The sequence below is a fragment of the Chiroxiphia lanceolata genome, chromosome 15 (genome assembly GCF_009829145.1).
Source record: "Chiroxiphia lanceolata isolate bChiLan1 chromosome 15, bChiLan1.pri, whole genome shotgun sequence".
Classification (NCBI taxonomy): Eukaryota; Metazoa; Chordata; class Aves; order Passeriformes; family Pipridae; genus Chiroxiphia; species Chiroxiphia lanceolata.
In genome coordinates this window covers 4,992,006-5,012,954 of record NC_045651.1, presented here as the reverse complement: position 1 = coordinate 5,012,954, position 20,949 = coordinate 4,992,006, and the positions used below count along the sequence as shown (strand labels likewise).

At 43.8% G+C, this 20,949-nt stretch overlaps 1 protein-coding gene across 2 annotated transcripts in view; it reads right to left on the bottom strand.

Annotated features, from left to right (window-relative positions):
- Positions 1-20,949, bottom strand: part of LOC116794321 (rho GTPase-activating protein 7-like) — a 45,541-nt gene that overhangs the window by 11,403 nt on the left and 13,189 nt on the right. The window contains exons 1-2 of one of the 2 annotated variants that reach the window (XM_032702915.1): positions 8,982-9,053; positions 1,128-1,199 (exon numbers count right to left, since the gene is read on the bottom strand). In XM_032702915.1, coding sequence (XP_032558806.1) covers positions 1,128-1,199; positions 8,982-9,006 — 97 coding nt within the window. In that variant the 5' untranslated portion in view covers positions 9,007-9,053. Of the gene's footprint in view, positions 1-1,127; positions 1,200-8,981; positions 9,054-20,949 lie in introns of those variants that run through there. The other variant, XM_032702916.1, reaches the window with a different exon arrangement.

Below are 20,949 nucleotides of genomic sequence, written 5' to 3'. Positions count from 1 at the left end.
CAGTGCAGCACATGACACACACTCCTGAGCTGCAATGAGTCTGACAAATCAAGCTGGGCTGGAAGCTGATGGATCCACCAGCTGAGGAGTTCAGTGTTTCAGCTTCTGAGATCTAACCTTGCAGATGAGGGAACCACTAAGATCCATTAGGCATTTTCTTGGCTTATTTTTAAGCTTAATTTTCCTAGTCTGCAAATTACACTGTATAAGCAGCGAGGGGATGCAGGGGATTCATTTTCCAGAAGCATGGCAGTGTACATTTCCAACACACATCTTGTGGAATAAAATCTGCTGTAGTCAGACAGGAAGCATTGCCATGAGGCAGCATGTTTCATAGCACACAGCTTTCAAATCCAGCTCTGTGGCTTGGCTTCGAATTTTTAATTTTGCAGTGATCAGGGGGAGGTGAGAATGACAGCAGGCAGAAGTCACTGTTGGTTCTTTTAACCGTAGTTCTTTGATAAAATCCCTCTTAAAAATAAATTACCTCTTGTTACATTCAGTGTTTGTAACAATAAACATATTTTAAAGAAGAACTCTTTTAAGGTATAAGTGTGCCCTGAAAGCTGTACAAGTTCTTAATAAATCCATGCCTCCCCCACAAGAAATAAGCATTCTTTGTAGATTTAATGACATGAAAAACATGCTGAAATTGCCTTTTTTTTTTTTTTTTGGCTGGCTGCTGCTGAGTATCAGTTTTAAACACTTGTGATCGCAAGATGATTTTTCCATCATTCTTTTTCGATACACCAACAAAGCAATCTGGCTCAGGCTGGAGAGCCTTGGAGGAGTTTTGGTTGCAATCAGTGGTCAGACAAATACTCCAGCATTACAAGTAAAAGAGCCTGAGAAAATTATAAGCAACTAAAAATCACAAAAGCAGAGATTTGTCTGAGTTACAAGACAAGGAAACCAGGAAAGATTTGCTCCTTTACAGAATTCTACTGAGTCCCTGCTGAGATGTCCCTTCTGCAAGAGCTTTACTATTTTTCTGAAGATTTGCATGAATAGATGACAGAATTTGGAAGTGCTTCCATCAAAACTGTCAGGTTCTGAAATATATTATTTATGTGAACAATTCCACTCGAGTTCAGTGTCAGCTGCTTGACAAGTCTCTGTGATCATACCTTCAAAGAGCTGAGCATACTGGGGAAACCCGGCAGCCCTCAGCCAGTCACAGGCTTCTCTGGCTTCAATTTCTGCAAGGAGAACACACAGTTGTTCATTGTCAGTGCTTTCACAGTGTGAGCTCATTTTACCTGGTGGATTCTCCGAGGATCTTGTATGTTAGTGCTTCGTTAGGATGTCACTAAAAAGGAATAAATCCTTGCATCCAACCCACTTACGTGGCTCCAGAGCAGTCATCCCACCATAGGATGGGTAAGCAAACATGAGAGTCTAGATATGAGCACATACTTGAGATGTCACACATGGGTGCACATCAGCTACCCCTGAGGTGTGGGCAGTGGAGCATCTGTTACATGTTGAAATGAGTCACCAGGGAAGGTGCAGAACACACAACTCTGCCCTGGCGCAGCAAAGCCCCTTCGTGCATTCCAGCTCTGAGAGATGGTGATAAGACACAAACAGACCCTATAAATAAACTTAAAATGATATCACAATGTTAATAACACTGGACACGGCCTAAGCATTCCCAGAACAAGAGTTCTCAGGAGTACCTGTTGCTAGGGTCTATCAATATTTATTTCCTTGCCAACTACCTACGCAACTTGGCAGTCCCTGCAGCACTGCAGATGTCAAGAATTAACTGCTCATTTTGTGACAATTCCTAGAGCCCTATGGCCAGTTCTGTAATATTCCCACAAGAGCAGAGCAGAATATAACTTCAGAAACTCACAGAGCACTCACCAGATTCCTCAAAAACACAAACAGGTCAGCATGAGTGCATACCATCAGGTTCTAAGCTCTGCCAATAGTAGAAATTACTGGCTCTGTGGAAGAGGAGAGGATTCCCATATACAATTGTGTGCACTCCAGATCATGCCACAACAGACACCAACCTAAAGGCAAAGACTCCTTTGAAAAAACGTTTTTAAACTACCTTAAAATCAAGCATGTTCATTAGAGAGAAATGTTGTTAAAGCACCTTAAAGTGGTAGCATGATAGGCTAGGCTTGTTCCTTAAAACTATTTTCTTTACACATACACTCACAGATTAGGATTCCAAAGCACTTGACATACATACCTGTTCAAATTCCCTGCTTGCTTTGCTCAAGCTTCTCAGTTGTAAGTCACCAGTGCAACACACCGTAGAATCTCACAAGGAAATTGCACAACTTCCATGATTTTAGTGTTCTACTTCTAAACTTTAAATTGTTTCCATTATCACTTGATTATTTTGGACAATGCCATCCATAAAACAGGCTTCCCTGGGCAAAACTCTGTGGCTTTTTCATCTGAGAATAAAGTTAAACCACAGGAAGACAAGGATGTGTTTACACAAAACAGATGTATTACTCCTTTTTTTTTTCAAACTGCAGAACAGAAACTAATTTCTTCCACAACAGCCTATATAGATTATGCCAACATTTATTACTATACTTAGCGCTGTAATTTATCATAATCTTCACCACAACACAGCATTTACAGAATACCAAGAGAGGGGGCTGAAAAAGACCAGCAGAGCAAAAAAATGAAAGAAAACAATCTTTAGAAAAGAACCAGGAGGGTGACCACTGTAACACCAAAAGTCTTCACAAAGTGATTTTCACTTAGAAAAGCCCAGTGAACTCACTCAATCATCTCAGTGTGGGGAAACTACAGCTGTCCTAATTCCAGACCTTGGCCCGTGCACAGCTCCCCTGAGCTCAGACACACAGTGACTGTGCAGGGGTTGAAGATTCCTCAGTTCCCAGCACGTTAAAAGGACAACTCCACTTTTAGAGCAAACCAAGCCCTGAACTGTGATGCAAATAAGAACAGGCAGAAAAATATTTTGCACCTGGTGGTGACATTTTCAATGAATATGACTGAAAATACAATGGAATTTTCACACCTACAGGTGGCCTTTTCCATAGGACAAGGACACAGGAGCTGGGGGAATTTTCTGTGCTAACATAAATCTTCAGGCCTTTTTAGGTACCTTTTCACAGTCACAGGGGAGGTTTAGATTAGATGTGAGGAAGAAATTCTTGGCTGTGAGGAAGGTGAGGCCCTGGTACATGTTGCTCAGAGAAGCTGTGGCTTCCCCATCCCTGGAAGTGTCCAAGGCCAGGTTGGATGGGTCTTGGAGCAACCCAGGATAGTGAAAGGTGTCCCTGCCCATAGCAAGGGGTTGGAATTGGATAATCTTTAAGATCCCTTCCAATCCAAAACATTATATGATTCTATAAATTATCTGCCATTAGATTTTATGTGATTATTCACTGCTAAAATAACTACCACAAATGTCCTCCTGATACCTCCACATTTCAGTGGCTTCTATGCTGCCTCCTCCTACTGGAAATTGAAATCACAAAGGGATAATTGGATGGTTAGGAATTTTACTATGGTGAAAGGAAATTCCCAGACCAGCCTGTATTACTATGATAATGAATATGAGAGGAGGAAATAAAAAAGGAAATAAGAGATAATTACTCAAAGGAAAGTAGCTGCTCTCCATAGGGCCACACTCAGCACTGACATGCAGGACTGCTTTGCTCTTGTGGCACGTGCAGCATGAAGGACAAGTTGAAAGCTCATTCGACAGCAATGGCAAAATGCAGATGAAGCTCCCCAGCAGTGCTCTCCCTGAAGAGGAGTTCTACACATAAAAGTCACAGAGCCGTAAAAGAAGAGCAATAATCATGAATAGCATTGGTGGGTGACAGCAACAAACCCACCCTGGGCAGCAGCTGCTATAAACGTGCCACAGACACTTGAAGTCCTGCTTATAACAGGGAGGGGCAACCACAGCCCTGGCAACTTGCATGATGCTTTAAGGCACACCTTGAAAAACAGCCAAAGCTCAGTTTCCTGCAAAAGATTCCTCATGGAAAGCAGAGATGATCTTCTTGAAGACTCTTTGGGGCTATTGAAAGGACCCTCACACTATATTTTTTGGCAAGACAAATAGTATAGATGAGCCATTTGTGAAGACCCATTCCAAGCTTGAATTCATATTCTGTCTGCTCTGCCTCACATGATGAAATGCCCCTTCCCAACCAGCCTCTCTGCCTGGTTAGAGTTTGATTTCCCATTTCTGTAGTCACACTGTCACTGCAAAAGAATCTTCCAGGTTTACAGACTAGTTTCCAAAATCAGTGTACTAATAAACCCAAACTGATAGCAACTGTGTAGTCCTTCTTGATCCTTGTTGGAGAGGAAAGAAATGGGGGAGCCTTCAGAAAGCAATTTGGAGCAGCACTCCCAAATATCACAGCACATCTGCCTATGAACTGATGTCCTACAAGAGCATGACATTTTTTTAACATCTTTTGGGTGCTGTCTGTTCAACTGAAATAGCAGAGCAACCTAAATGTGTCATCTCCCTCTCCTGAACTGATTTCATAATTAAGCAGATGAAAAAAACACCTGCAAAGCTTCATATCCTTAGATTAGAGGCTGCCAGCAACATTTCCATGCCAAGCCAGCTATTTCCCCATGGGCTACGGGTGGTAGGTTACTACCAGATGTTTATGAGAAACATCAGGGCCTGTGCCACCCTCTGGCTGTCCTGTGTTACACGGGTATGTTCTGTGCTGAAGGTTCAGCCCAGTCCCACTGCAAACAGCACTCAAACTGCTGGTTGTGCCCCAGCCTGCCTGTCCCAGCAACCCCAGCACACCAGCCCTCCACAGCTGCTGCCCCTTGCTCCCCACTGGGATGCTGCCTCTGCTCCCCTGCACCCTCCTCCCCAGAGCCCCAGTATCCCCATCAGCTTGGTTGTGACACTTCTCCTTCATCCACTTGGGCTGAAAAACTGTGTTCCCCCTGAAAAAACTGTGTTCTGAGCACTGTCCTGTTTGCAGACTGGAGAACCCAGACTCCGCAGCTATTTAGAAACCAGATGCTACAAAGTGTATTAATGCCTGTCGTAATGAGCATCAGTGTTAACAGGACTGTTTGCAATACAGAAAAGACATCTGAGCTGAAATTTGGGCATTCTCTCTGAGATGTTTTCCTCACAAGCAGCAGCACTTTCCTTACAACAAGGGAGAGGCAACAACTGAAACCAGTGACAGCTGTATATCAAACAGGCCACTCAGCCTTGCTACGAGATGATCACAAACTTCAGCTAAAGAAGAGTGTCAAACTGTACTTCAAATTCTTAAAAATACTCTCTCTAAATAAAATGGGAGGATACAAATTTCTCTTTGAAAACATAAGTACAACAAGCCTTACTGTCAGGATGCAGTGTGACTTCCAGCTACACAGACCTACTGCCAAAGCAGGAGACTTCTTCGTTTCCTTTCCCCAACTCCCCACTGCTCCTCACCATCACCCTGAGCCTATGCCAGGGAGGTTCCAGCAGCCAAAACAGCAGGAAACGAGTCACTGGGGGTTTTTTGTAAGGTCAAATTTGTGATGTTTTATCTTTCTGAATCCACTATCACATGTTCTGATGAGCTCCAGTGGCAGGACAAGGGTAGTGGTGGGTACGTGCAGGGAGAACTTTGGGAACATGCCCTGCCCACCCTACCTGGCAGCAATCAGGGAGCTCAGTCTGGTGTGAAACCTTCACCTAAATGTATCCCTTTTCACAGAGGTGTCTAACTGTAGGTCTCTTTCAAAGCAATTTTTATCAGGTTTTTAAAACCCATGGTACAGGTATTACTTTTACTTCTATCCTCGTCCAAAATAGTTTTCCAGTTTTGACAGGTAGGAATCAAATGGTGATCAGGACTTCATTAATTAAATATTTCAGTCTGAACACCTTCCAAAACCATGCCAGGAAGCAGAACAGTTTGAGAGGTTTTCTTGCTGTTTGCAGCACTAGTTACTGCAGGATCCTATTTATGCCCTTTTCTGTGGGACACAAGTGTGGTGCTTGTGGAAAGGAGCTGATTTCTCAACATGCCCAGCACAGAGCCACGTGCAGACAAGAGAACAGAACAGAGGGTAGGACTGACTCCTCACTTCAACTACATTTTACACCACTCTGGAATGAAACAGGCAAAAATCCAAAGAATGCTGCCCTTTCTCAATTTCTGTCATTATATAGGAAGAACATTTTTTTTTCTCCACGTGGCAGGAATCCTCCTCAACAGCCACAGACAAGCAGATGCCTCAAAACCTGCTTGATGTGCCACAGCCTGGGGAGGTGCTGCTGCCTCCTCTCATCACCAACAATTCCAAATTGTCCCTCTCAGCCTCTCCAGTCCTGGAATCAACAAGCCCCATGAATGCTTGGCAGCCACATGTCAAACTCTCAATCACATTTTTCCTCCAGCTCACGAGCCATCAGCTGTGAGCTGGCAGGTCCCTCACACACTGCCTTAGATCCTGTCATTGCTGGTTCTGCTGCCATTTGAAGAATGGGCTCCTTTTGAAGATAAAATTGTGATTTTCCCATTACATCTTTCTGGTTTATGCATCTTCCCAGAGCTATACAAATTGGTGTATCTTCCCACAGCTGCTAATGAGCTATTTAATTTTATACAGGAAAATGCATTTGCAGTGCTAGAACTCTGATTTCCGGAGGATGTTCAGAGCTGCATTATACCTGAGGCTGGATTTTCAAGAACTGCTTTTATTTATGTTATCTCCTCTTACTTAAAAAGAGTCAGAACATGTTGTTTCCATCCTGAACGCTCAAACACGATGCTTTCAAAGCAGGGTGTTTGCACTGACCAGGATAAGCAGTCAGGGACTTGTAAAACTGTCAAACTCTCAAAAAGCTAAGATGGATCATAAATAAATGGCAATGTTTATTCTGCTTTCCCTTGTGCAATGCAAAATATCAAAGCCTAATAGTACTTAGCTAGCCCACTCAAGGAAGAGAAAAAAAAAAGATTATAGCTTGGAATTCAGCCAGGATAATTTAGGCTCCATGCAGATAGTGAACATAAATGTCTGGAAAATGAAAAGGCCAAGATATTTGTCCTTTCATTCCTACTTTACTATCATGCTGGTGTTTTGGAACTGCAGCCAACTCTTCAGTTATCACAGCTGGGAACTGCAATGTATCTCAGAACTTTGTGGCAACCTTAATTGCATCTTTATCCAGCTCCTTGGCTTCAGCTCCCCAGGCTGATTACCAGGACTCCCAAGCTGATATTAAGGGTCTTACTCAGGTCCTTGTCATTTGCCTCCCATGTTGGTTTCTAGGACCCAGAGAAGTTTAAAGGTTTTTTCTTTGCAGACCATATTAAGTACCTTGTCAGTGCTGGCTGATCTTTTAATTGCTTCTATGTAAGTTAGAGAAGGTAGTGTTTGCTCCACAGGAATTTCAGAGGGCTCAAGGGAGTTAGGTGTCTAACTCACATCAATTTAGGAGAGTATAACTCTCTAATTTCCAACGCACACTGGAAAATCCTTATCCAAGTAAGTGGGGTAAGAGAGGGAATTTATCTCCCTGCAATCTAATCCCAGATATGTTGTTTCTCCATGACTTGGTCCTGCTGGCTAAAAAGCAGGAACCGATCCCACATTTCTCTGACGCAGAAGCTCCTTATGGATGTTTTTTCACAGGACCCTTGTACGTGATTGAGAAACACTTGATGCAAGATTCCTAGGAGGAACTGTAGCAGGGAGGGTAACTGCTCACTTCCACTAGAGCCAACATCAATAAACCTCTAGCACAGAAGTAAAAAAGCCCAACACAACCTAATTGTCTGTGCTCTTTCATCGTGTAGCAATAAGTTTTCCTTAATTATACAAAATGCTAATAACACCACTGTGTGATACAGGTTCAACCAATGCATAAAGAACTATTTAACCCAACAGAGACTGCCCAGTAAGTTGTTACATCTAAAAAGTGAGCTGGTTTATTGGCCCTGCTAAGGCTGTGCTGTGCTGAGCCTGCTGACAGCTGCTGAGCCCAGGGCAATGGACAAACTTTTACTGGGTCACTGTACCCTGGTGGAGCTTGTTGATATTCAAAGATAGACAGCAAAGTCAGGAAATCTACTCAGCACTTTCCAAGTGCATCTGGCTAGGAAGTAAAACCAGCAGCTACTGGAAGAGCATGATCCAAAGTGTGGACAGCCTGGGAGCTGCTGTCACACTAACAAAGCAGCGGTAGGAAACAGCAGCACCCACCTGGATCCTCACCTGGGGACATCATCTGACACAGCACCCACCCAGACACTCACCAGGGGATGTCAGTGGCCATAAAACCTACCTGAATCCTCTCCGGGGGATGTCATCTGCCATAGAACCCACCTGGATCCTCTCTGGGGGATGTCAGTGGCCACAGAACCCACCTGGACCCTCACTGGGGGATGTCAGTGGCCATAGAACCCACTTGGACCCTCACTGGGGGATGTCATCTGCCATAGAACCCACCTGGACCCTCACTGGGGGATGTCATCTGCCATAGAACCCACCTGGACCCTCACTGGGGGATGTCAGTGGCCATAGAACCCACCTGGACCCTCACTGGGGGATGTCAGTGGCCATAGAACCCACCTGGACCCTCACTGGGGGATGTCAGTGGCCATAGAACCCACCTGGACCCTCACTGGGGGATGTCAGTGGCCATAGAACCCACGTGGACCCTCACTGGGGGATGTCAGTGGCCATAGAACCCACGTGGACCCTCACTGGGGGATGTCAGTGGCCATAGAACCCACCTGGACCCTCTCCGGGGGCTGTCAGTGGCCATAGAACCCACCTGGACCCTCACTGGGGGATGTCATCTGCCATAGAACCCACCTGGATCCTCTCCGGAGGATGTCAGTGGCCATAGAACCCACCTGGACCCTCACTGGGGGATGTCAGTGGCCATAGAACCCACCTGGACCCTCACTGGGGGATGTCAGTGGCCATAGAACCCACCTGGACCCTCACTGGGGGATGTCAGTGGCCATAGAACCCACCTGGACCCTCACTGGGGGATGTCATCTGCCGCAGCCCCGCGGCCGCTCCCGCCGCTGCCGCCGCTCGGCTCCGGTGCGGGACCGCCCTGCTCCGGGCAAGGAACATCCCCCTGTGCCGCAGCCCCGGCCCGAGCCCCGCCCGGGACAGCCCCGCCCGCCCCGGCTCCGCGCCCGTGGAGCGCTCCGTGTCCCCGCTCCTTGTCCCCGCAGCAATCCGTGTCCCCGCTCCGTGTTCCCGCTCCGTGTCCCCGCTCCCTGTCCCCGCTCGGTCCGAAGCCGCTGGAGGGGTGTCCCGCTGGAGGGGTGTCCCGCAGGTCGCTACCTGCCCCTGGCAGAGGTCCCTGCCTGTACCCGCTGCACGGAGCCGCCCCCCCATCCCCAGTGCCCCCCGTTCAGAGCGAAGGAGAACCTGAAGGCAAATCAACACCTCCTGGCTCACCTCGACGTTTTCAAGTTTTGCCAGCGTCATTCCTCAAAGCTTTACAAAATTAGCTGCTTTTCCACTCTTTCCTTCCTAACAAATACCTAGAGCAGTGCTGCCTCTACCCTGCACGCAAAAAATCGGGAAATAACCGCATCCCGCCTGGGAGATGCTGTGCCCGGGAGCACAGAAGGAACAGAGCAGAGCTGGGATTCCTCCCTTACAACTGATCTGATTCCCGAGGTCGACTGCCACCCGGCCGTGCAATGTGCTGCTTGTTTTACAGTGACGACCCTTGCCACAATGGTTTTCATGGAACAGACAGAACCTGTGCTTTTATTTTGCTTACATGGACTCAGTCTAGACAAAAAGTAGTTTGTGGTCTCAAAAATTCACATGCATTTAAGCAACAAATCTGGGTGCTAAAAACATATGACTGTGCTTTGGGACCTCTGAAACAGGCTTGGTTTCTTTGCTTTTGCTGTGGTTCATTGCTGCTATGATTTGACTTTCTGCTTTTAATGATGCAATACAAAATCTAATACAAAAACCATGATCAGCCTTTGCAGCCTGAACAGTCATTGTGCAGAGACAGTCAACAGGTACAGAGTGCCACGTAGGCTGGTCTCACAAGAACATATCAGAAGTATTAATGCATTTAAAATTATTATAATACATTTAAAATTATTTTCCCCGAAGTCAACTTTAAATCTCTAATAATTTTATGTCAGGCATTGCAGTTCTATAGGGCAGACAGAAGGGTGGGATGCTGTGTTCACTTAACAGGGGTTGACAGATAATTCAAACTCAGCAAACTGCTCTAGGAAACCAGACTAGTTTCCAAATTTCTGTAGGACAACTTCTTGTAATGTTTAGGCTCTTACAGTTTGGACCTTAAAACACAGATGGAAACCCAAGAAATTGAATGAAGTGGCATATCAAAAATTTTCTATTTAAAATAAGAATTCTTCTGGATGGGGTTGGTTTTGGTTTTTTGGTTTTTTCTTCCCTAAATGATGACTTAAGAAGTGAAATAATGCTTTTTTCCTCTTTTACCCAATCTCATTTAGGAATATTATACCCTAATGAAGTTAAAATTTATGGGTGTGTTTCATTATCATTAGTTTTCTGTAGAACAACCAAATGCAAAATTTGCAGAGATTATGATTTATTTTTGTGCAATTGGTTCCCAAATGGACAATTTGTACAGCACAATAAAGAAGATGTTTGATATTGGCACTGAGTGACACAACACAAAGGAAATTAGGGTAGTGTGATATATGGTGTTAACTATGATTAGCCAAGAAAATGCTTTTTGCCAGACCCACCCAAAGCCATATATAAAGTACACACCCTGCTCTGATTAAATTCTCAGCTATGTGCTTGGGTTAGGGAGGCAGAATGTATAATTTAAATCTGGGGATAACATCAGTAGACTGCTCCCATACGATAGAAATGCTCCAACTGGAGCCTGCAGGTTCTGTTTCCCACCCATTTTCCTTTGGGCATTTCCAATGAAATGTACTACATAACCCTAAAATGCTCATTTTTCTCTCTCTTTAACAGTAAACTACCATCAAAGTTCCCAGTGTTGCATGGGATCAAGAACAGGCCCACAGGAAATCTCAGGGGCAAACAACTTCAGTAGGACACAGCACTCAGTGAAGGATTCCCAAAGGCTTTTCAGGAAGGAATCACATTCCTCTATTTTGATCATTTTGTCTATCCTACAGTACCACAAACTTACAGAATCCTTGCATCTCCCTGACTAGAGGAGGTTCAGCCCTCACACAGTAAGTTTACACTCTACAGAAGCTGGTCCTCAGCACCTCTATCTGCAGCAGGAATTGCTGTTGTCACAGGGATGCCTGGAATAAGGATGTCCCAGGTTCTAAAGAGGCATTGGGGTATTTTCACAGCATGTCAAGCCCTCCACACCCAGCTGCCTGGCCAGGGACTTGTGGGGCTGCTGATGGAAGTTCCTATGCCAGAGGGAAAGATGACAAGAAAACATGTTTCCTGCTCACCTGGGCTTTTCAGTTCCCAGCTCTGCAGCTCACCAAGGACCGCCCAAAACCATCACTAAAGCCTCAAACCTTATGTCACTGTTTGGGACTGAAGCCTGGAAAACGGGATTTTTTTCCCCCACATGGTCATTGCTGGTTGGTTTCCTCTTCTCTGGAAGCCCTTGCCCTTGCTGAAGGCTCTCCAGAACCTTTCTGACAGGTTTCACTACAAGATTTGACCAAAACCCCAGCCACCAGCCTACTGTAGGTCAGCACATGCAGGGATTCTGTGCCCAGAATCCAAATCAGATGTATTCCACCTTGCTCAAATATGGTGAAAGACAACCCCAGAGTGGGTCATTTTAAACAGCTTCACAAAGTACTGCATGATCAAAATTAATTGTTTTTATAAACGAGCCTGCCACTGCTAAATCCCTCACTCATGCTTAACCAAAACTCTGCAAAACCCCCAAGTTACTGAGGTTATTTCAGGCAGGCTCTGTGCCAAGCAGTGGAGTCACTTCTCACCAAAGCCAAGCTGCTTGCATATTTTAATTCCTATGTCACTGGCATATTTCCCATACATTTACAAGAGATCACCTCACCCCTTTCTCCTCCTCACTCCCTTTTACCACCTCCCTCACCAAACACTTTTCAGGAGTCAAAACTGAATGGAATTTCATTTCTGACTTTCTCTTGGTAAGATCCCAAATTAATTGTTTTCTGTTTTCCTCGCTGATGATCTTGAGTTAACATAGGAGATCAAGAAATCTAACTTCAGCTGTGACTATACCAGTAGGCATCAAGGAAGATATTTCTATGGAAACAAGTTGTTGAGAGGAAAGCTACATGATTAATTAATGAGTGAGACCAATTGGGAGGAAAAATGCAGAACAAAACACAGGCAATACATTAAGACGTGAATGTTAAAGGGAATAATTGTGAGTTACTAAGGAGAAAATTAATAAGCTCACTAGAAAAGGATTTAAATGGAAAATAATCAGATAAAATAAAGGAAAAAAAGAAGACAGGTTAACAAAACCAAAAATTGCTGCAAAGGAAATCCATTATTTGAAAAGTATTTTCCCAAGGACAAAGACTGAAACTTTATCATTGCCTATGCCTATGATGCAAGGCAGGTTAAAAAAACTGATTATACATGTATTGCAGGGAGAAAGATGTATGAGCAGGAATCTGTGTCACTATTTTTCTTCTCTTGTGACAAGAGTAAGATGAATAAAGTCTTTAACCTTGCTTAAAGAGAGGGAAATAATATTGCTAATAACAAATTAATTATTAACTAATTATTAATTGATTAATATTGTTAAATATAGACTCTTGGATATGCTGAAGTGCTGTTGAGGTGAAGACAAAATGTTAACCCACCACATTTTAAAAGTTACACATGGTTATCACTCTGGTCTTCTTGTCAGAAAGCATCTATGTGAGAAAATCAGCACATTCAGTGCCCCCCCTGAAAATAACAGCAGATTTTCCCCCCGAAAAACATGATTAAATAGTGTGGCTCCAAGTTACACAAAAGGCTGAGGAGTTGCAGCAAATGTATCCTCATGGTTTGTCTGGCTGTAGTCCTTCAAAACCACTTAGACCTGATTTTTACAGTATTCATCATCAAAATCCGAACGCATGAAAATCTTCTATGTGGTTTTCACACTGTTTTCTCCACCTCCCAATGAACTTTGCTTGGCTGCTTTCACTGGGACCTTCCAGCATTATCCCATTTCCAAGCTTGTCTTCACAGACCTGAAATCCAGAAACTCCTGCTGTGGATTTTGGTCCCTGGCAGGGCCAGGTGACAGTTAATTGCAATTTTTATGTCTTCCTTTCCAAACTCAGCCTTCAACAATTAGGCCACAACAACCCCAAATGTAAGGAATGTACCTCTTACCTCTTCTAGAAATCCCTGCAACATAAAAAAACCAGGGATAATTCCCCTTGTAATACCAGAACTAAGAATCAAATACAAACCCTCTTATTAAATGGAAAGGTAAAGTGCCCTTGTTATTCCTGTATCCTTAGGAGAAGTTGGTCACTCTATATGGTTTTTTACCTGCTGTTACAATAGCCACAACTACTCCATGTTGTTATGAAAGGAAATACTGTGGAACTGCTGATCCTGGAAAACAGCAGAGCATTGCCTCGTCCAGCAGGTGACAATGACTTGGTTTGATCCTCCCTCCTTTAGATTCTGATGCTCCTAAAATTCCACTAAAATTGTGCAATCTGCTTCCCATCAGAGCAGGTCAAACCTCAAGCCGGAATTTAGCTTTTGCCTTCTGTTGTTAAAAGCCAAGCATTTTTTAAAGAGGAAAACACTATGCTATCACAATGAATTCCAGGGATTTTCTCAGGGAACTTTTATGATTAAACTAAACAAATTGAAGAATTCTTTCAGAACTAGTGAAGTTCCTAAAATGTGGGTGAGAGAATGTAGTAAAAAAAGGACATAAAATTTTGGTTCATAGATTCACCAAGAACATTTAATTTAAAAAAGCTCAGGAGAAATGTGGTGGGTGCATGGAGTCCCCTAAGGAGTTTCTCCTCCAGAGGTGAAAATCTATGTCAAACCTCCCTGCCTGGGAACAGAGCATGGAGGAGTTTAACAGGGAACAGGGTACCCAGAGTGAAATCACAGTCCTGACCCTCTGCCAAACTGAGAGAAACAGCGGAGTAAGCACTTTGATTTTCTCAATCACTTAACTTTTCTCCTATCTCAAGAGCCACTTGAAGGCAAAGGTGACACTGAAGGCAGAGCCACTGACAATTCTGAAGTCTCTACATGAAAGCATTAACCCACAGAGCATTGGCCAGGACACCTGAGGAACAGAGCTCTGCAAAATCTGCCCTCACAAACACGTGTTTCTGAGGAAGGAAAGCACCTGATCAACAGTCTAACCTCAAAGGCTTCATTTCAGTTCTTCCTACCAAAATGTAGTCAATGTTTAGGATAAATATAACTGGATTGAAACCATACTGCAAAAAAATTCACCTTAGTGTCAACTTCTAACTGTTGAAACTTCAAGAAACTGATCTGCGTAGGTTGCAGAGAAAAATGGTTGCTGCTTGTAATTTCTTACCTTTTCTCCTAGTAAAGTATCATATCTGAAAGTTTTTGCCATCTTTGTTTTTAAAGTGCATTTCTAGAATCGTGAGAGAACTTGGGCTTGGTTTATTTACACTCCAGCAGGAGCAGACCCTGCATAATGAAATCAATAAGCTGCTGAAATGGTCCTGAGGAAGCTTTTAGGTTGCATCTGATTATATTTGGACCTGAGATGTTTGGGTAAGCTGACTCTTATCTCTTTTCACATGCACCACACATGGGCACTGTCATTGATACTTGTTTGTTTTTTTTTTACTCAAAGTAACATTACTTCAGAAACAACAAAGTGCTTTTCCCAGCAAAGCAGTCAGGCTGGGATGTGCTGCTCTCCAGAGTAAATTTTTGAGACTAACGTGTTCCCTAGAAGGAAACTCTAGAGGGATTTCATGCGAAAAACAAATCCAAAAGAGCAAGACCCAGCATAACCAGCATGTGTGCCAGGTCCTGTCCAGGCACTAGTGAACACAGTGTCCTGCCTTGGACAGCAGTGGTCTTTGCCAAAGACATCACATGAAACGGGAGAGCAAGACAATCATGTGGGAGAAGACAGAGTATCAAGAAATATGTGAAGCTCCTCTACGTAATATGTGTGGAATTGTGTGGAAAAGAAAATTATCTTCTTTCAACTCTTCCCACGTAAGAAGCCACAGATTTTAACCAGCTCTGATTCACAAAGCCTGGTTTCACAGCCCTCTGCCTTCTTGGGAACAGCATCTGCTTCTTGGCAGGTGAGCCCCACGGGGCTCTGACATGGGAGTGGTGATGAGTGACCTGCAGGCTGTGAATAGAGGTGGGCACTGCTGTGTTTTCTTGGCACAGCTGCTCAGGTTTTCTATGTAAAGCCCCACTGCTTGTGAAAATTATGCTGGTTATGAATTTGAGTCCACCAGCTACAAGTTTAAATAAAAAAAGGGAGAAGGAATAGGGCAGCAAGTAAGTAATTGGTCATTCCTGTCCAGACCATCAAATTTGCTTTGATTATCTGATAGACACACACTGGTATAAAAGGTGCTTAACTGAGGAGGGAATAATGATAAAAACATTGTAGCTCCCAGTGAACTAGGTGTGAGTTCCCCACAACCTTCATCTGTCACTGGTCAACACTGAAATTTTACATGGAGGGAGCAGTTAGGGAGAGAAGACCTTTGTCTCAGTGCTGAGATGCAGCCTACAGTCAGTGATGTCCTGTGTCTTCTGAAGGGGTTCTGCAACTTTAACTCGGAATCACTGTCAGTCCAGCAGGATATAAAGAGAAAACACTCACCAGAAGACATTTTTAGCTATTTAAATAAATAAACCCAGACTGCCCACTCTATGTCTTACCAATATGCCTCCAGAGGGCTGAGATTTAGGCATGGATGGATGATCCATTCTAGAAATTACACCTTCAACTTGAGAAATAAAACTTTTTATACAAAATAACTAACAAGAATCACTTCTATGCTGCTGTGTCCCTCTGACACATAGACCAGGCCAGCAGGTGTAAAGCTGTTCCCAAGTCCACTCTGAGCTTTTCCTTTGCCCAACCAGTGCAGCACAAGCCTCTGGTGCCTCTGGCAGCAGAGATTCTGTGAGGACATGAACCCTTCAGATGGCAGCACTGCCACTGCACTGGGGTTTGGGCTTGGTAGGTAGGGACACAGTGCCACAGATGAAAATTCCTCAAGGAATTCCAGTGTGCCACCATCCCTTGTTAAGCAGATGTCATGACACACAGACTGATGCACGGCTCAGTCCTTTCCTCTGGAGTTCAGGCTGCTGTGGTATTGCTGTGAACCAGACCAAGTTAAATCCAAACTCTGGATCCTCTTTCAGTCATGGCTGTTGAAAAACAGCTGTTTCTTGCCCGACCAGAAAAGCAGAACAGTACCTTGTGCTTGTTTTCCTTCCTATCCTCGTTATGTCTCGGCTGTTGAACAAAGCAGTTGGACAGAGGATTCCTCAAATATCCAGTGGATGCTCATTCCAGCAACAAAGCAAAGCAGCTGGACAGGTCAATTTTTCACCAATCAGCCAAAGCCAGGACCTCCTCATTTTAGCAGATTGATTTTACACATGAAAAGACAGTTTCTGTTTCTAACAATATGTCTTAACAGCTCAGGAAGCAGCAAGAGGCAAGTGCCATGCTGGAGCAAAGCCCATCCTGAGTTTATCTGTACATGCAGTCAGATGTGCTTGGTTGGAAATCTCCTGAGAACAGGTTTGCTTGTGAGTTTTTCCGACAACTTCTTGCTTTTGAGCTAAATAAATGTCAGAGAATTAAAGACATCTTAGTGCCAGAGTTTGGGAACTGGTGGTCCAGTGTTATTGCCATTGGTCCAGTGGTATTGCCATCAGTGTGAGCAATGGGATGCAAAGGAACATGAAGTGTTTTATTACAAGAGAGGAAGATATGGTGACTCACATATATAAGAAGCATTAGAATATATGCACCTTGGAAATTTTGATAATTTATTGGTTATTTAATTGAATGATCATTGAATGATTTGATTTGATTTGATGGAAATGGATTATTGGAATAGCAAAATCTGAAAGGTAATTAGGTTTTGATAGAATGCTGCTTCAAGAGATTTAATAAATACCGGCTTGAATTCTCCACAGTAGTTCAGTTTTTCCACATTCGTGTCCTTGTTTCATTATTTTCAATCATTCTTGAAGCCATAATTTTGTCCAGATGAATAACTGGGGACCAATAGATCTTACCTACAGCTGGCAGATCTGCTGTTTGGTGTGAGCAACTAATACCACAGTGACCTTGATCAGTTTGCATCCCCCCCATAAGCTGAAACTTTTCTCAAAGATATTTGCCAAGTGCCTACTAATCTATTTCCAGGAATGTGTCAATAACAGAGAAGGAAAAAGTAATGGTAGTCAATTTGAGACAAATCAATCATCATAGATTATGGGCTGATTTTATGATACAATTGATGCCATTTGCTCTTTTCCTGGCTCAAGTTTATCATGAGCAGATAATTCTTTGAAATCTTTGAGACCTTCTCAGAAAACACTGTAGTTGTATTTCTGAGGAGTTTTTTTCTACATCCTCATTTCTATGACATAAGCTTAAGTTTTTCATTTGAATCACTAACTTTAGCCTATGGCAAACTTCTGAAAATGCAATTGTCGTTTGGGAGAAGTAACAGCCAAAAGATTTTGATAAACAGACTCAATAAATTCCATAAGTACAGTAGCATTTTCATCTGAAAAGGGGAACAGCTTGTGTCTGGACCTCTGAGAAGCTGAGACTAATTTTGGCTTTTTGCTTTGGCACTTCAAATGAGAAGATGATGTCAAAGGAAGCAAGAATAAAGCAACCAATGAGGGGGAATAAAAAGAGACTGCAGCTCAGTATCTGTAAGGCAAAGTGTAAAATTGCAGTAGCAACTTGCAAATCCATTTTCCAAATGTACAAGATATGCTGTCTAGGCAGGGAACTACAGAGGATCTCCCCTCACAGCCATTCTGTGGACTGTGACAAGAGCAAAGAAACAGGTCAATATTCTGAGTGCTTTAAAATTCATTTCCTCTGCAGCAGCTCTAAAAAGTGGAAATACCTTGGTGAGATGACAGTGGTGCTTCTAATCATGTATCTCCTTTTTACAGTAGGTCTGGAATTGATTTTCCAAAAGATTTAAAGGCAACTTAAAACCAGATTCATATGTTATAGTAGGCTCAGCTTCCTTAACAGACTGCAGTGTATCTCAGCAATTCCTGGGAGCTTATTTTATTCACTGCATGACAATTGTTTACTGAAAGAGAATACACTTCACATATAAAATCAGCTTTTAAAATATTTTATGAATATTTTAAAGCCTGGGAAATAAATATTTAAAATAATGAATAGATAATGTCCGGCTCTCTTGTCTGTCACGGGAATCCTTTTTCTCCTCTGTCCTGCACCCACCTGTACTGACCTAAGATACTCTACCTATTAACAGTGAGAAGAAACTGCTGAAAGGCATCAGTCATAGTGGGATTAAAAATTCATTCTCCCTTCCTAAAATTTAGTTCTCTAAAAGTACAGATGGTCACCAAGCAGGGGAAATATTAAGAGAGCCTAAGGAGCTCAGGACGGGGTGGGGATGCTGGTCAGCCTTGGCACAGTTTGGTGGTCCTCCAGGTCCCAGAGAGTGTTTCTGCTTGCACATCCAACTCCCCCAGCCCCCAGGCACCAGGGAATGACCAAACTCCAGGCAGCACCTCCCTCCCCAGCCACGGACCTGCTGGAGGGTGGCCGAGCATCTTCCATCCAGTCTCGAGGCCAACTGTGGCCACTCAGGGCCACTCCAGTGCCTCGCCCCGGGGCCCCACGTGCACGGGGGCTTTCCAGCAGGCTCTGTGTCTGATGGATCCAGTGTGTCTCTCGTCAGAGCCTGAGTTGTGTACATAACTCGTGCTGACCTCTTCCTTCTGCACCGAGGCCCTGGTCCGAGCCAGAGATCTGTCGGGCGTCACCAGGCCGCTTATTTGACGCACTATTTTTAAATAACTCACAAATATTTAAACAACATTTCTATCAGCACTGCATGTTTAGAAGACATCCAGGAATGTCAAGAGTGCCCGAGCTGGCTGGCCCACATGGAGCACAGCCCTGCAGCCGTGCCGAGTTATCGGGTGGCCTGTGGCTCACACCAGCGCTTGCAAAGCCCCTGGCAAGCAACTCAGAGGCTTTCAGCACCCGGGCTGAGGTCTAGTGAGACAAGCTGGGTACACACAGTGCAACTCTGAGAACTGAGCCTTACTCGTGGTTTAGTTGTGATTTGATTTGGGGGGATAACAGAGAGCCCAAAGTCACTACCGAAGTCATCAAAACCCAATATTTGGTTCTGTCGTCTCTGTGACATCTTTCAACCATTCCCAGATCCTCTCCTGGAGGAGCTGACAGCACCCATTCTGGCTAACAAACTGGTTCTAAGAAAGGCTGTGAGCCCAGGTCTGGAAACTAACTGGGCCAGTGCTCCTGTCACACAGCAGGGTGAAGACAAAAGGCAGTTGGATCTTAGTTCTAATTTAATACAAATTTAGGATACATTGCTATATCTTTAGTAGACCACAAGGTCTCCACTACCAGGTGCTGGGGGTAAAGGCATTCACTATCTAGGCACTAATGCAAACCAGTTTTATAATCAGTTTCAGAAAACTAGCCAGCCCAGTAAAGCTCAGGTTTAAGACCTTAAAGCCTTTGGGTTGGTTATTTTACTACTTGGCTATAACAGACTTACAAAACTCAACAGAAGACTTTTTCACACATTTTGAATTTTAAGAAGATTGCTGTTAGGAAGTTCAAAAAAGAAATGCTGACACTAAACCACCTGAACCACTAAAACCTATTCATAAAAGCACTTCACATCAAAAGACCTTGGTGTGCTTTAGCTCACTTCAGATTTCAGCAGTACTCAGTCCTTGCCTAAGACTGGAGCAAAGCTTGATGCCAGCCTACCTAAAATGGGAGGCTGTGTCTGTTCAGACATAATACAACCCCTTTATTGAGCCAAACAATTTCTCCTTGGATGGCTTGGCTGAGTAGGTTATTGGAGGACATGGAGTTGACAGGTCACAACAGCATGTGCTGTCTTGAGAGAGGGCTGGCAAGGAGTATGAAGCAGATTGCAGAGCTTCACCTTCTTTTAAGCAGTGAGGCATCTAAAGTAATCTAGGTCAGAATGGTAGAAAACACACGTGTGTTTCCTCTGTTTGCCAAATATCCACAACATTACTTGAGACAAATGTCACAGGCTGGTGCAGAGTTGGATTTGGAAGTCACAAGGTACACATTAGCTACCTAGGCAAGGTAACATTCAAGTATGTGTTCCCTTTGTAATAGGTTTTAGAAGGACCAAGAAAAAAGTACATTATTCTGTCAATACTAGGATGTCAGCACATGGAAACACCTTGTAGGTTGCGCCCTGCAGAAAAACAGTTTCTCACTTTCTGCAAAACATCTTGGCCTAATATTTGGGATAATACCAGCCTTTTACATATTTCTCAGTAGGAACTAAATCTCTTTTGCAGAGAAGATACCATCTCTATGTCCAGCACTGGCAGTGAAGTAAAAGGATTCAGGCTGCCTGATTCCAAACACCCTTCCCAACATGCTGCCACTACACAGAAAGTAGAAACCCAGATCTCAGCCAAGGCCAGAGTTTTGATGTGTAGATGTACCCTTTCCTGCAGGTGTAAACCTGTTGAGAATGAATGGGTAGGTGTGTACTGTAGTTCCTGTGTTTAGGGATATTTACCTTTGCCTACAAAGCACAGCCACATATTTCTGTGACAGGAGGATTTGTCTTGTCTCCCCACATTTAAGAATAACCCTTGCTGGCTGGTTCCAGCTGGACACAGGAATGCTGTGCAGTTTCTAGCTATGGCATTCACATAGCCCTTACCTCTGATAACAGGGACTGAGGGAGAGTCTGG